Raw genomic sequence first — 13,080 nt, 5'->3', positions numbered from 1 at the left:
TAATCAAATATGAAAGGAAATAAAGAATTAAATTAATCTATATTGCAATGAGATTAAGCTGGTCACTGGTCTCGGTGATGCCTTGCCATTTCAAGGATATATACTACAAAATAAGTCGTCATGATGGAATAGGGAGACAGTGAAATCTCATTCTTCTTTAACCAGTTTACTGTTTCCTTATAAGATATAGTAACGCAGGTGATTCTGTATTAATTTGTCTGAGTGTTTATCATCTGGGAATTCCAAGAACGTAAATATGTTCTAAACTGGTGGAGATATCCCTGAAAGATGATAGTTTTGTCGACAAGTTTAGCTATTTATTTCAATGGAGATATTCCTGAAAGATCATATGTTCTAAACTGTCTTTCTGTGTAGTTTTCTGAAGTGAAAATAACTCTAGTTTTTGTATATCTAAGAAAAAATTCCCTTCCTTGAATGGAGAGAACCTGACTGATCAGAATTTGATCTTCTTATTACCTCCATTATCATCAATTCATCATCATCAACATTTTTATTTTGGGTAGTGAGGATTTTTAGAAACTTATCTGTATAAGGGCATATATATGTGCAAATTTATGAATCAGGAACGATGTTAACAAAATAAAAGGGTTCCAAAACCATTTCATCAATTAATAAGAAGATAATCTGATAATCTGATCAAAACACCATATAATAATTTGATATATCTAAAGCTTAAAGCAAACCCTTCTCACCATGTTTTCTTGTTCATCATATACTACTACTACTACTCCTCTCATCTTGCCCATGTATCACCATCTTCTTTAATTACTACTACTACTACTACAATTCTCATCTTGCCAATCATGTATCACCGTCTTCTTGATCTATCTCAGTGATAAATCAGAGTCACAGTTTCCCCAGATTCAATCTCGTAACTAATTATGTCCATTGTCCCATCAAGTTGCCTGCCTACATATTCAAGATGGAAATCACGACCCTCATCAGCTAATCCCGCACGACGAATCAATCCATGCAGTGTGTAAACTGAGTCATATTTTTCCACATTTATGATCATTGATGGCCCAGTGCTGCTGCGAACCTCCACATTAATGGCTACATTCCACCGTGGGTTCGGAGGGTTCTCCGCCACAAAAACAGTCAGTGTTGTGGAAATTGCATACCTCTCCAGCTTCCAATGGTTACTCATCGGAGATCCCTGTGTACTCAGACTCTGGCGCCATGGAGACATACCCACCCGCTCATCGATCATCTTTTTAAGAGTGAAAACTGTGTCGACGGTTGATATCTCAATGGAAAACACACCGTACACTGTGTGAGCGGTGACTGTGATGATCTGAGGGCTAAGCTTCCCGTGGAGTATCATCTCCACTTCATCATCATCCTCCTCGTTAATACCCAGATCAGTTAAAGGCATTCTTACATCTGCTAGCAGCCTTCCGTTGTATAATAGGAGTTGATCTACGTAGGGTACAAGAAACTGGAGATACTTGCGTACGTCTCTGACTAATTTGCAGCTCTGCTCGACTGTGTATATCCTATCGTCGTGTTTCACTTTGATGACCACCATTGCCGAGTTATATCAGAGACTGGATGGAGTTGATAAAGCCTGAACTAATACTGGAGAGATTGTTCCAGGTAGAGCTCACTGATTTGAGTTCAATGAAGTGGCTCTAAGACTGGATTGAAAGGCTACTTATAAAGTGATTTGTCACACTTATTGAGCATAATTTACATAAAACTATCATGATAATTAGATTCCCTGTTCCCCAATTTCTGCGTGAGGGAGTGTGAAGTGTGATTAACTGATTATCAGATATATCAGATATCAAATACTTAAAAAAAAGATGAAACAATGGAAGCTACGCTTGATATCAGATATCAAACCCAACTAACTTTATTGTTTTCTTGTTTTGGGAAAATTTGAGAATAGTTCCTGTAATTTGGGCTAGTGCCATTTTGGTCTCCGAACCACTCAAAACTTGAACTTTCAGAACCTGTCAATCCAGTACCTAGTACTTGTTATTATCAATCCATTAATCAGCTGTTAAGTGACATTTGATAAGACACATGTTGATAAAGAATGAATAGTCTCAAATCCTTGCCTCTTTTATTCAAGAAAGTTAGGGTTACATCTCATTGAGTATTCTGGTGACTCCAACTTTTTTGAACAGAAGAGGCAATAAGGATTTGGGACTGTTCATTTTTTGTCAATATTTGGATGATTGATAAAGAGAATTAAATGACACTTGAAGGGTATTTGTGTCTTTTCAAATGACACTTAACGGTTGGTTAATGGACTGCTTAATGACAGATACTAGATTGTCATGTTTTAAAATTTCAGGTATTAAATTGTCATGTTTTAAAATTTGGAGACCAAAGTGACACTAGATCCAAAATACAGTATACTAACATAAAATTTTAAAATGATAAACCCAATAATTTTTTTGCTTTTTTTCTCCTCCTTTTCTCCCAACAACATCCAACTATATTCGATCAGGAAATAATGGGTATGAATCCCTGTTGCTTTGGGCTGGATCGAGGTAAGTATACCTGTATTGACCCAAATGCTATTGGGTTGGATTTGTTTGGGTCTATTGGGATTGCCAGTTGCCACGGCCCACGGGCCTTTGGCAGTCCTATCCTAATTTCCTTACCCTTCTAAAGTTGGCCTTTGGTGGATCTAGGGGCCCAGTAACTTGCCAACCGCCATCAAATGGATCATACTAAGAAGATAAATTGGGCCAAGTTTTGATTTGGATCTAGGGATCAGGGACGTCAATAAGTCAGCTTAAGAGGTAGCCCACATTGACCCGACCCTATCAGGTCAGGATCAGATCAGCCTCAATTGGGTTTTGTATTGGTGGTTCTGTCGAGGTGAGTTCGTGCCAGATCCCCATCCATTGCCACTGCAGCATTGAACTACATGTATATAGAGGCTTGGTTAAGTATTGGAATATTATATACGGAACCAGTCAGGTTGGGTTTGACATTGAATTGCTCCTGAGTCCTGACAGCTAGCTAGCTCACAGCCACATCCCATGGTGTATTATAGTTAGGTGCTTTCGATCGGATTGGATTGTACCAAAGATGGGACAGGTCAGGTGATAAGTCATGGTGCCTCAGACCCAATATACGATTCCTGATTTCCTTTCTCCATAGATCGATATAATGAGGATTGGGGCCATGTTTGGCAGTGTTTAAAAATAAGTGAAGCACTTATTTTAGGTCAAGACCATATCAATAAATACTTGGTATTTGAGAAATAAGTGTTTATTTTGAAATAAGCACTTATTCGATAAGTCTTAAATTTGAGCTTATTTTTAAGTATTTATACAATAAGCATTTATTCTAATTTTATACCTTTGCCATGTTCTCTGCCACTACAATTGCCTATTGTTTGATTATTGGATCTTGTAGGTGTGAAGGGAGAATTAGAAGTTGGATTCGAGCTGGCCATGTGTACAACTAGTTAAGAATCTTAAATTCATGGAAGGTGTTGATGATGAAGCCAGATTTCATGACTGACTGACTAAGAGGCCATGTAAATCATATGTTCTGGTAGTAAAAGATTCAAAGTGAGTTTCAAGCTAAGTCTTGATAAGATGTACAATATGATGTCTTCTTCGGAAACAGGAGCTTGTATAGCCGCGAGCATGTCAACGAGAGCTCTAGCTTTTTGAAATTTATTTTGAGATTGATGATGTTTTCTTCAAGTTTGCAATTGGAGACATAATTACAAGACTGACTCTGACTCTTGCTTGTGATGTTGAAGAGAACGATCAAGCAAGAGTAGTTATAGACCAAACAGCATATGAAGTGTTGAGGTCGATTACTAGTGACAAGATGCCTTCAGTCAGAGAAGAAAATAAAATAACTGAATACCCATTGATCTAAACAAACCCAATTTTCATGTTCCGAATTGGATATCTTCTCACTGCTATCATCTGGATTTGTAATTTCTGTTGGTGGACACTTTGATCTTCCCTTTAGCAATATCTTGCAAGCCATAAGTTCTAAAATAGGAATAAATTGTGAGCACCATAACATATGATTTTCTTTAATTAATTTGATAGGAATAAAAGGGGTCATGCTTAGCAAACCAAATTACTTTGTGGATGCCTATAATGTAAATGTAATAGTAATAATAACTATTATTATTAATTTATAAATTTTGATCGACTAATGTCCCTTATTAAAAGAAAAATAAATATACTAATTTAAATAAAATAAAAATATATATTTATAAATAAATAAATAATATATATATATATAAGTATACAATATGTATTGGATCGGATAGGGGGTGATCCGAATCCGATCCAATCCAAAGATCTAAACAGAGGTGATCTGAATTCGACCTAATAAGATCAGATCAAAGATCAGATCGGATCATCCGATCCATTTGACCCCCTAGGATTACCCCCTGTTGTGTAGCCCCTGCAGGGAGGAAAAAAACAATTATGATATCAAAGATGTGTCTAGACTTTTTATTATTTAATTATTAATATCATGAGTTAACCATTTGACCCAACATAAAAAGGGTTTCATTTGTATGTCAAATTTAAAAATGTAGCTCCATTTCCATTATCAATAACCGGAAGGTATTGTTAGGAAGATAGAGGGAGGGGTGACCGGGCCTGTGTAGTCTTGAGCAGAAAAAGAGGGGTTTGGCTTCAGTCAGGGCAAAATTTGTTAGAGTAGTCTTTACTGCCTTGCATTAAGAATATCTCACTATTTAATATGCTTTATTTCATAGGAAGATATTCTCAATGCAAGATTGTAAAATGTTATTGGAACGATGTGAGCACAGGTTTGCCCCGATGGAAGCCAATCTCAGAAAAAAAGACCTAAAGGTAGAGAAATCTTTGGAATTACATTTATATGGAGAGGAGATGATTCGGAGATACGAGGCAAAAGCAGAAGAAGCACGAGCAAAAGCAGGGTTGACAGCAATGAAGAAGATTTACCAAGTTAGTGATTCAAAAAATATAAGCGGATTCGGATTTTAATAAGATCAGATAGGTCAAATCTGATCTGATTATTAATCAAATGTTGACTGTAAGATTCGAATCCGATTCGATTACAGAAATGCATAATTTAATCAAACCGGGAGTCTGAATTTTTGGATATCATTGACAGGTTTAATACGTCTTTAACTTCAAAATATATATTTTTTTCTTTTTTCTGTCAGCTATCGTCCAATTGGTCTCCAATCATCCGGTATTTATTCAGATTCACTTGGGCTTTTGAGTGGCATCTCTAAGGGAAAGGTCAAAAACAGGCCAGAGCCCATCCAAAATTGAACTCAAATGGGTTAAAAGGACAGCCCGACCCAACGCATAGCCCTAACTGCAGATCTCCACAAAAGTGGCGCCATCTTGACCACAGATGTTTCTGTTTCTGTTTTAGAATAATAAAATCATACATTGGTGAACGGGAATAATCTCCAATGAATTTGGAATTTAACAATAGATGTAGTTAGGTTATTGCAAAATGTTGTACATATTTATTGTCATCATCATCTAAACTTTATTCCAACTATATGATCTTGGCTATCTTTCTGTGTAATTTCATATTAGTTGTTAAATTATGAACCCTTGATCATTTTTTACTACTTTGATTTGTATCTTTTTGGGTCTACTTCTACCCTTTTAGTGTCTAACTTGTGGCAGATCACTTTGTCTTATAGTATTATTGACGGTATTCATTTTTCAATCACTTAATCAAACCATTTTAGTCAATTTTCTCATTTTATCACTTTGGGTCATTCCTAGTTCCTCCAAACGAATTCGTTTCTAACTTCAGAATTCATAATATCTTAAGGCTATGTTTGATTTGAAGAGAAAAATAGGAAAAGAAAGAGAAAAACAAGAAAACCGTTACAAATCTTGTATAAATTTTCTTACCTTTCCCTTTCTTTCCCTACCTTTTTCCTTCAAATTAAACATAGCCTAAAAGTATCCAGCAAAGAAATTGCAGAACATAATATTAAACCAACTAATGCATGCCCTGGGTCTTATGCTTGTACAGGAAGCTCCAAGCTTTATTTTTGTATTGAACCGGTCCTAATACTGTGTTGAGAATGGCTTCATGGGCAATCATCAAAATTGTAATATTTTGACATAGTTAATCAAAAGCAGGCCCAAATTCCTTTTTTATATTGCTCTTATTTTTTCAAAGTATACAAAACTGAAACTGAACACATTTTTGCATGCGGAGAAAAAAGAGTTGGGACCCATCGGCATTTTGAGATGTCAAGCCCACCTAAAACCTGTAAAAATTCTAGTCCTGTATTCTGGAAACATAAAAAAGAACATTCTCGAATCAAGCAACGACCGTCCATATTCTAATCCCTGCACCACAAGCCGCAATCTCTGAAATTGGGAGATTGATATACAAACGTCAACATGACGTTTGACAGCCATCCGTTCACAATGGTGAACCAAATTGTACCTTTTATTTCATTGGATATCAATCAACCAATTGATCAGTGGCACACAGGAAGAAGGAGATCAACTCCAGTCATAATATCATATATTTACAACAACAAACAGGTAAGGAGAACAAGGTCATACCCAACTGCTTGAAAGCGAAAAATCATGGAACCTGAAAGATAACTCACCAGCTGTGTCTCTCTCAAACCTGGGCTCTGGTCCTTCACCAATACGTGGAGACTGTGGCAATGGAACTTCAGGTGGTAAAGGTAGTATTTGGCTATCGTTGCTAGGACGTGGTAACTGAATTTCAGCTGGTAGGGGCATGACTGGCACCGGATTGGCCCTAAACCTGGCAATACCTCCACTCTGAGAAGCCAATGCCCGATCCCACATCAACACATGAATGAGAATCGGCCTCAGAGCATGGCGATGCAATGATAGCTTCTGGCTGAGTGAGACAGTGTCGTAGCACCGGATAGCTCCTGTCGATGACACCATCCAAGGAAGAACCTTCTGGTTGGACACTCTTGAGACCACCAGAAGCTTACAAGCTCTAGTAGCCTCTTTGTACAGATCTCTAAGTCCTGATCGAGTTGAGGCAACGTCCTCTTCACCATCCATTACAGACGAAATGTAAATGAAGCCCTGTCCATCGAAGAAGAAATATAAGTAAAACCCAAATAAAAGAATTTTGCTTATGTAGAGGAAATTCGCCGTGAGGGTGATTGAAGTAACCTCTTCTGTTCGACTTATGGCAAATCCGAGCTTTGTGTCTCCTTCCCTTAATTGGATCTCCAACGCAAACTCTCCACCAATGGGAGCATACCAGAGACGAACTGCTCTCACCACGCCAATGTCAACCCCATGGTAATCTTCAAAACCATAGAGGCTCACATTTGCAAGGTTCGATAGGTCAGATAAAGATCCAGCATTGACAGTGGATGAAGCTGTTTCCCCCGATATCTGCTCAATCACGAGTACACCACAAAGCATTAGGATAGCAGCAAATAAGATCTTATGCTAGAAATCCAGGAAGAAATAATCTACACTTGTGACCAATCAGGAATCAGGAATTTACCTTGGTAAGAAGAGACTCTGTCTGTATATTCATGAACACAATGGATACTCCAGTGGCCTGTGACGCATTAAGCCAAGCGTTGGCCCTGGAAAGTGTGTCCTCCAGGTCATTGTACCGAGAAGAAACCCTGTCAGAGGCCTTGGGAAGAAGGAGCAGAGACAAAAAGCAGCTTGAATTGTGCACAGGGAGTACTTCCTGCATCCTCTTCTCCCACGGATATGATACGTATCCATCTTGAAGCTGAGCTCTGTTTAGTGCATACATCACCCTGGAGCTTCTTGATCCTGTGCACCCACAAATTTTTTTTTCACATTTTTGAAAAGTCTATTTTCATATTAATTAGTTTATATGCGAAACTTTGATGAAATCTATTTTGAATGCAGTGGTGACTACCTAATTTATGGTTCTAACTTCTAAATTTTGTGAAATTTCACATTTAAGGACGCGGAATGGGGGAACATTTGGTACCAAAAGAAAAAGCATATGGCTTAGGCTCACACTCCAAATGTATTCATATAACTGAAATCATATCAGCCTAAGAGATAAACAGGAATTATAGTCATCTTTCTATAGGCCATGGAAAAGCATATGGCTTAGGCTCACACTCCAAATGTATTCGAGCAGAACTTTATTAGATGAGTACAACTTAGTACCAAAAGAAAAAGAAAAAAGATGAGCAACTGAATTGGATGCGAAAGCCTTCCAATCCTCATGCTTGTACACCAGTGATCAGCATAGACCCAAAATGTTTGGATGCAGTTGTCAGTTGAACAAAAAGAAACAACTCGTATCAAACCATTTCAGCACCCTCAATCCCTTTCCAAAGAGGCCCATGGTTTAAACTATCAATACCATATATATGGTTGAATAAAAACTATCAATACCATATGCTTGATATAGGTCCATATCCATTTCCAAAGAGACCAGTTGAATAGTTGATGCCCATTCTTTCCACCTGTGCCTGTCAGTAGCACAATTATTAATGTTTGCTGGCTTCACTTTTACAACATATTTTTAATTTATCAGAGATGCTTGTGGGAAGGTTTCTATCTATAAAAACACTTGAGTTCTCGCAATAAAAGGGAAGAAAACTCATCGGAAGAAAGAAGAAGAATGCTTTTTTTTTTTTGTTTAGTCCTTAAATATAATTTTATTTTAAATAACTTTCATGGTAGGAACGAATTATAAAATGGATCTATGAATTATCTATCAAATCTCTTGATTCATCAACGTTTATGCCAAAAAGTGTTTTTTCTTCTATTATTAATTTATAGAAATAAAATAGTAGAATCAAAATAATTATTTTAGTACTTAAGTTTATGGATTGCATATGATATTAATATGAATCTTAGAAATTTTAATGGATCTGATATAGTTTTGTAAATTAAGATTCAATGTTCATTACATTACTAAATTGTTTATTTTTTAAAAAGTAACCACATATTTATTATTTATAGAAATAAAAATATTAAAATCTTAATTTTAAAAAGTAACCATTGCTTAGCATATTAATAATTTAAGATTAAATTGGCTTTTCTTCTGTAATACACTAAAGTAAAAATGATAAAGTGGAGAATAATTGATTTAGCAATCAAAACGTTATGATTGCTTATGAATTTTGTTTGGAAACTTATATTTACGGATCTTCGACATGTAGTTTTAGATTGTCTTGAACTCTTGGATGATGCATCTACAATAAAGTTATTGTCTCATATCTAGATGTTCTGATATGTTTATTGTATTGTATTTCTTTTTGAAGTATCTGTTTTACTTTTTTCCTCGTTCAACGTGCATCCTTATCCTTCTCACCTTACCAGTACACTTTGGTATGCTTATATTTTAAACCTTGTTCCCATCCTTTCTTCATGTCAAGCTAAAAATCAGGTCACACAACAAAAGATCTGAATGGTTTTTCAAGTTAGATTTGAATTACAATGATAAAATCTTATGAGATGTTTTAAGTGTAAATGCTTGTTTGTTCACTTTCAAAAAAAAAAGAACAAAAAGACCTTTCTAAATTGCAACTTCTGTTGGATTTACTGAATGGTTGAGCTGCCCAGTTTTGTGTTCTAGCTATTTGCAATCATTTCAAGTAACCCTTTATGCCTCTCCTTCAATGTATCATGTCTATTTGAATGATACTCAAATCTTGATTCTGGAGCCATTCGGTGACTCTCATGGAATAACTCAAGCTTCAATATATTCTGAAAGCAAAATTATAATTCACTCAAAACAACTAAGTATAGAGATTGGACAAAGGGGGATCCCAAAGCAAACAAGTTCCACCTAAAGAATTAGGGCCGCAAATGGATTAAATCGAATCGGATATTGGTAGACCTAAAATTTGAATCATTTACAGCACCAAATCAAATGCAGTCGGGGGTTAGAAATACAGCTACTTTTATTTTCCTTTTGTTTTCTAGTCCTTGACGATTGGGAATTTCGAAGGCTGAAAATCAAATGCAAAGCTCATGATTGTAATTTCTGCGATAAGAAAATCTATGCTGCTGAAAAGATGCGATACCGAAAGGGTTTTGACCAACTGAACCTGATGTTGCCAGTGGATTGATTATAAGTTTTTCCGGTACCATATCTTTCCGTCAGTCGAATCCCTGTATGTGTTCATTGGTTACAACTAACAAGTTTTTCCGCGGTATCATGGTCGAAGTCGAAGTCGAAGTGTCGAACCCGTGAGGGCTGTGACCGTGAGTGATAAATCAACAACTCTAGGGATGTTATCGTAAATTCATATGTCCTCGCACGTGTAAAAAGAACACGTTGGCAAGTGACGGAAGTGAAGAGGACATTCACCCGTGCAATTAAAGTACGCGGGAGACTCAAAAAGTCAAAGGTCTTACCTTGCAACTCCAGGCACTCGATTTCCGTCCGGTCGGCAAACCCGACGGCGTAGTTAGGATCCCCGATCGACCGAAGCATGTACTGTTTCCTCCCGGCCGACTCGTTCGGAACGATGCAAGCCTGTAACTCGATGAACTCGTCCGTCCCTCGACGGACTCGAACTTGAATCGACGTCACCTTCTTCTTGAAGGAATCGTGCAGTAGCCTCTGCACACCGCTCTTGCCGTTCTTGAAAGGAGATCTGACAGACATATAGCTCCCGATCTTTAGCTCCTCCACGATATCGCCCGTCTGGAGCAAGTTCCCGTTCCATTCGTCGGCATTCGAGCTCCCTTTCAAGCATTCAATCGCCACCGCCGCTCCCCCTCTCCCTGCCGCTTCCGCGTTCTCGGATCTCTGATTTCGATCCATGGTCATCTTCTTTGCTTCTTCATCAATTTACTCGAACTCGAAGCATCAAAGATCAAACCTCCTCTTTCTCTCATCTCAACAATCTCATCTCCATTCCAACAGAAACACAGACACACGAAGCCCGACTTTTATATAAAAGACTAGAATGGCAGAATTCCTCTCATTCAAGAAATAAATTCCACGGATCCCTCAAAATCTTTTCTGCTGAATAGAGTGGACAAAATCGTTGAAGATCAAAAGGATTAACAGGACAAAAGCCCCTGAGATTTATAAATCCTCTGAAAACCAATTTCCAACTTCCACGAATCTACAGAAGAGAAAGAATCCTCAGCTCTCACATCAGCGGTTTGAAGATTCTGAAAAGAAAGCTTGTGGGATTCTAATTTCGCCAAGAATCCCAAATTTATACAAATGAAGCAGAGATACAAAAATAAACAAATCAACGGAAAAAAAAAAAAACAAGAATTCAGTAATCAGTTGCGTACGCGGATTAGTAGAATGATCTTGGCTCAGACATGGAAAAAACAGAGAAGCGTTCAAAAATAAAGAGTATTTTTTCCGTCCGCGGTGCTTTTGCTGTTGCCACCTCTTCGTTGACGTTATCGACGTTGAAAGCCTTCCATCGCTTCGACTTCATTGATAAATCCGATTCAGGTGTTGTGAAATCGTGATTCAAGGCTTGAGAAAGTTGGTGGGTGGGGGGTATTAATTAATAATTACACTATTAATTAAGATAAATAAATAGGCGTTTACAACTTTAGATTATATGCGTGGACCCACACAAATCCATTTCCAGAGAAGATCTTCATCTCACGCTCTCAGCCATTGGATTAACACTAAGAATTGTCATATTAGATTGCGTTGGATCATTGCTTCAACACCAGGGACGGAGCCAGGGGGACCCACCCATTTGGTTCAGAAATCCTCACTTGAAATTCAGTCTTATACGTAAATTTCCCCATTTCTCACCCCAATGGTTGGCCCCTGTGATTCTGTGAGTCCGTTCATATTTATTTTCTCCCTCCAAATCTGTTTAAGTTTTGGCCCTCATGGAAAATTCTTGGCTCTACTCCTGTTTAACACCGTTGGATCAGGATTAATGAGGATCTGTTCCTGTTCAACACCGTTGGATCAGGATTAATGAGGATAAGAAGGTGAATTTGGGTGTCAACTGTCAAGCGGTTGCTAATTCAAGGTTTAAGTGACCCTAATTGGTGAGTCCTTGTTCTTGGACCAGTTGACTGGCACGTGCAAATACACGTGAGGCAGATTTTTGTCATCAAAATTTCAATGCTATTGAATGCCTTCTATCAATCTTTTAAAAATGACCCAGAGGCTTGAACCGTTTTTGTCTTCGAGTCATGGATCATTGGTTCGACCATCCAAGTTGAACAGGTCAGATCATTTCATGTTAATATTTTATATATTTAATTGCATTAATTTATAATTACACGCATATATATAATTTATATTTTTATATATATTATATTCTCCATGTAATATGTGTATTATTTTATATGTAATTTATATTTTTTATTTTAGTTCTAAATTTTTATTTGTAAAAAATAACACGACAACGCACCTATGTCACCTTGGAATGCATGGATCTCAAAAAATTATCCAAAATAAAATAAATAAGTAAATACCTCAATTGGGCATCATGCGCAATATTATGGTTTCCAAAAGTTTGCATACATATTTATTATACAGCTTGTGGCTCACCCACCGAGTTGAATGAATCAACAATCCAATTGGCTAGGTCGGACGGTTTTTGACAAAATTTTAGGTTTTATTAGAACTAAATCTAGAATCATGGTTGAGTGATGGTTCAAACAGTTCAGTGCAATTGGGTGAACGACAAATTGAAAAACACTGGATTCTTTTGTAATTTTAAGTTTATAATTAAATGTTTGTAATAAATTATTTTACACTATTTCTTTTTCCTTTTAAATTAAAATGTTATAGACAAAAGTCACAAAACATTGATCCAAAATTAAACAGTTTGCCTAAATGATTTGTAGGGGCGTTCACGTTTCAGTCTAATTTAGAGAAAATCTCAGAATAAATCAACAAAGTATTATATAAATAATTCTCAGACCAAAAACCATTTAATTCGGTTTTTAATACATTTTGAGTCATTCTATTGGACTTATTCCAATCATGATTTTTATATTGAAACAACAATATATGAGAGTTTTCTGTTTTCATTTTTTTCTTTCTCTAACTAGAGTAGGGCTTTTCTATTTAATGGTCCCTTGCTATTCTAAATCTAATAACCATATATACATACAGTTCGGCCCAATTCATTTCTTT

The 13,080-nt window shown here is 36.8% G+C and overlaps 2 protein-coding genes across 4 annotated transcripts; both read right to left on the bottom strand.

Annotated features, from left to right (window-relative positions):
• Positions 1 to 850: 850 nt before the first annotated feature.
• LOC148872590 (ubiquitin-like domain-containing protein) lies at positions 851 to 1,549 on the bottom strand. Its single transcript, XM_088970141.1, has one exon. It carries the CDS (start codon positions 1,547 to 1,549, stop codon positions 851 to 853), a length of 699 nt encoding a protein of 232 aa, XP_088826267.1.
• Positions 1,550 to 6,420: 4,871 nt separating this feature from the next.
• Positions 6,421 to 11,448, bottom strand: LOC148872589 (uncharacterized). Of its 3 annotated transcripts, none has more exons than XM_088967991.1 (5): positions 11,253 to 11,448; positions 10,356 to 11,146; positions 7,498 to 7,781; positions 7,155 to 7,382; positions 6,421 to 7,064 (listed from the first exon to the last, which is right to left on the bottom strand). In XM_088967991.1, exons 2-5 carry the CDS (start codon positions 10,771 to 10,773, stop codon positions 6,552 to 6,554), a joined length of 1,443 nt encoding a protein of 480 aa, XP_088824117.1. In that variant the 5' UTR covers positions 10,774 to 11,146; positions 11,253 to 11,448; the 3' UTR covers positions 6,421 to 6,551. The 3 variants fall into 3 exon arrangements, with proteins under 3 accessions (XP_088824117.1, XP_088824120.1, XP_088824118.1); XM_088967994.1 differs by having other exon boundaries at positions 10,356 to 11,074; positions 11,253 to 11,444; XM_088967992.1 differs by having other exon boundaries at positions 10,356 to 11,123; positions 11,253 to 11,441.
• Positions 11,449 to 13,080: the final 1,632 nt, after the last annotated feature.

This window comes from Nelumbo lutea, chromosome 2 (assembly GCF_056320005.1).
Source record: "Nelumbo lutea isolate HS-2025 chromosome 2, American lotus-T2T, whole genome shotgun sequence".
Lineage (NCBI taxonomy): Eukaryota > Viridiplantae > Streptophyta > Magnoliopsida > Proteales > Nelumbonaceae > Nelumbo > Nelumbo lutea.
This window is presented reverse-complemented; position numbering and strand designations above follow the sequence as displayed.

Bases quoted from the DNA above. Each gene is read 5' to 3' on its own strand.
- LOC148872589 (XM_088967991.1), bottom strand. From the start codon at position 10,773: ATGACCATGGATCGAAATCAGAGATCCGAGAACGCGGAAGCGGCAGGG. The intron at 7,782-10,355 runs GTAAGACCTTTG...GTGGGTGCACAG, and splicing joins CGAGTGCCTGGAGTTGCAAG to GATCAAGAAGCTCCAGGGTG. The intron at 7,383-7,497 runs GTAAATTCCTGA...GTGATTGAGCAG, and splicing joins CAGAGTCTCTTCTTACCAAG to ATATCGGGGGAAACAGCTTC.
- LOC148872590 (XM_088970141.1), bottom strand. From the start codon at position 1,549: ATGGTGGTCATCAAAGTGAAACACGACGATAGGATATACACAGTCGAG.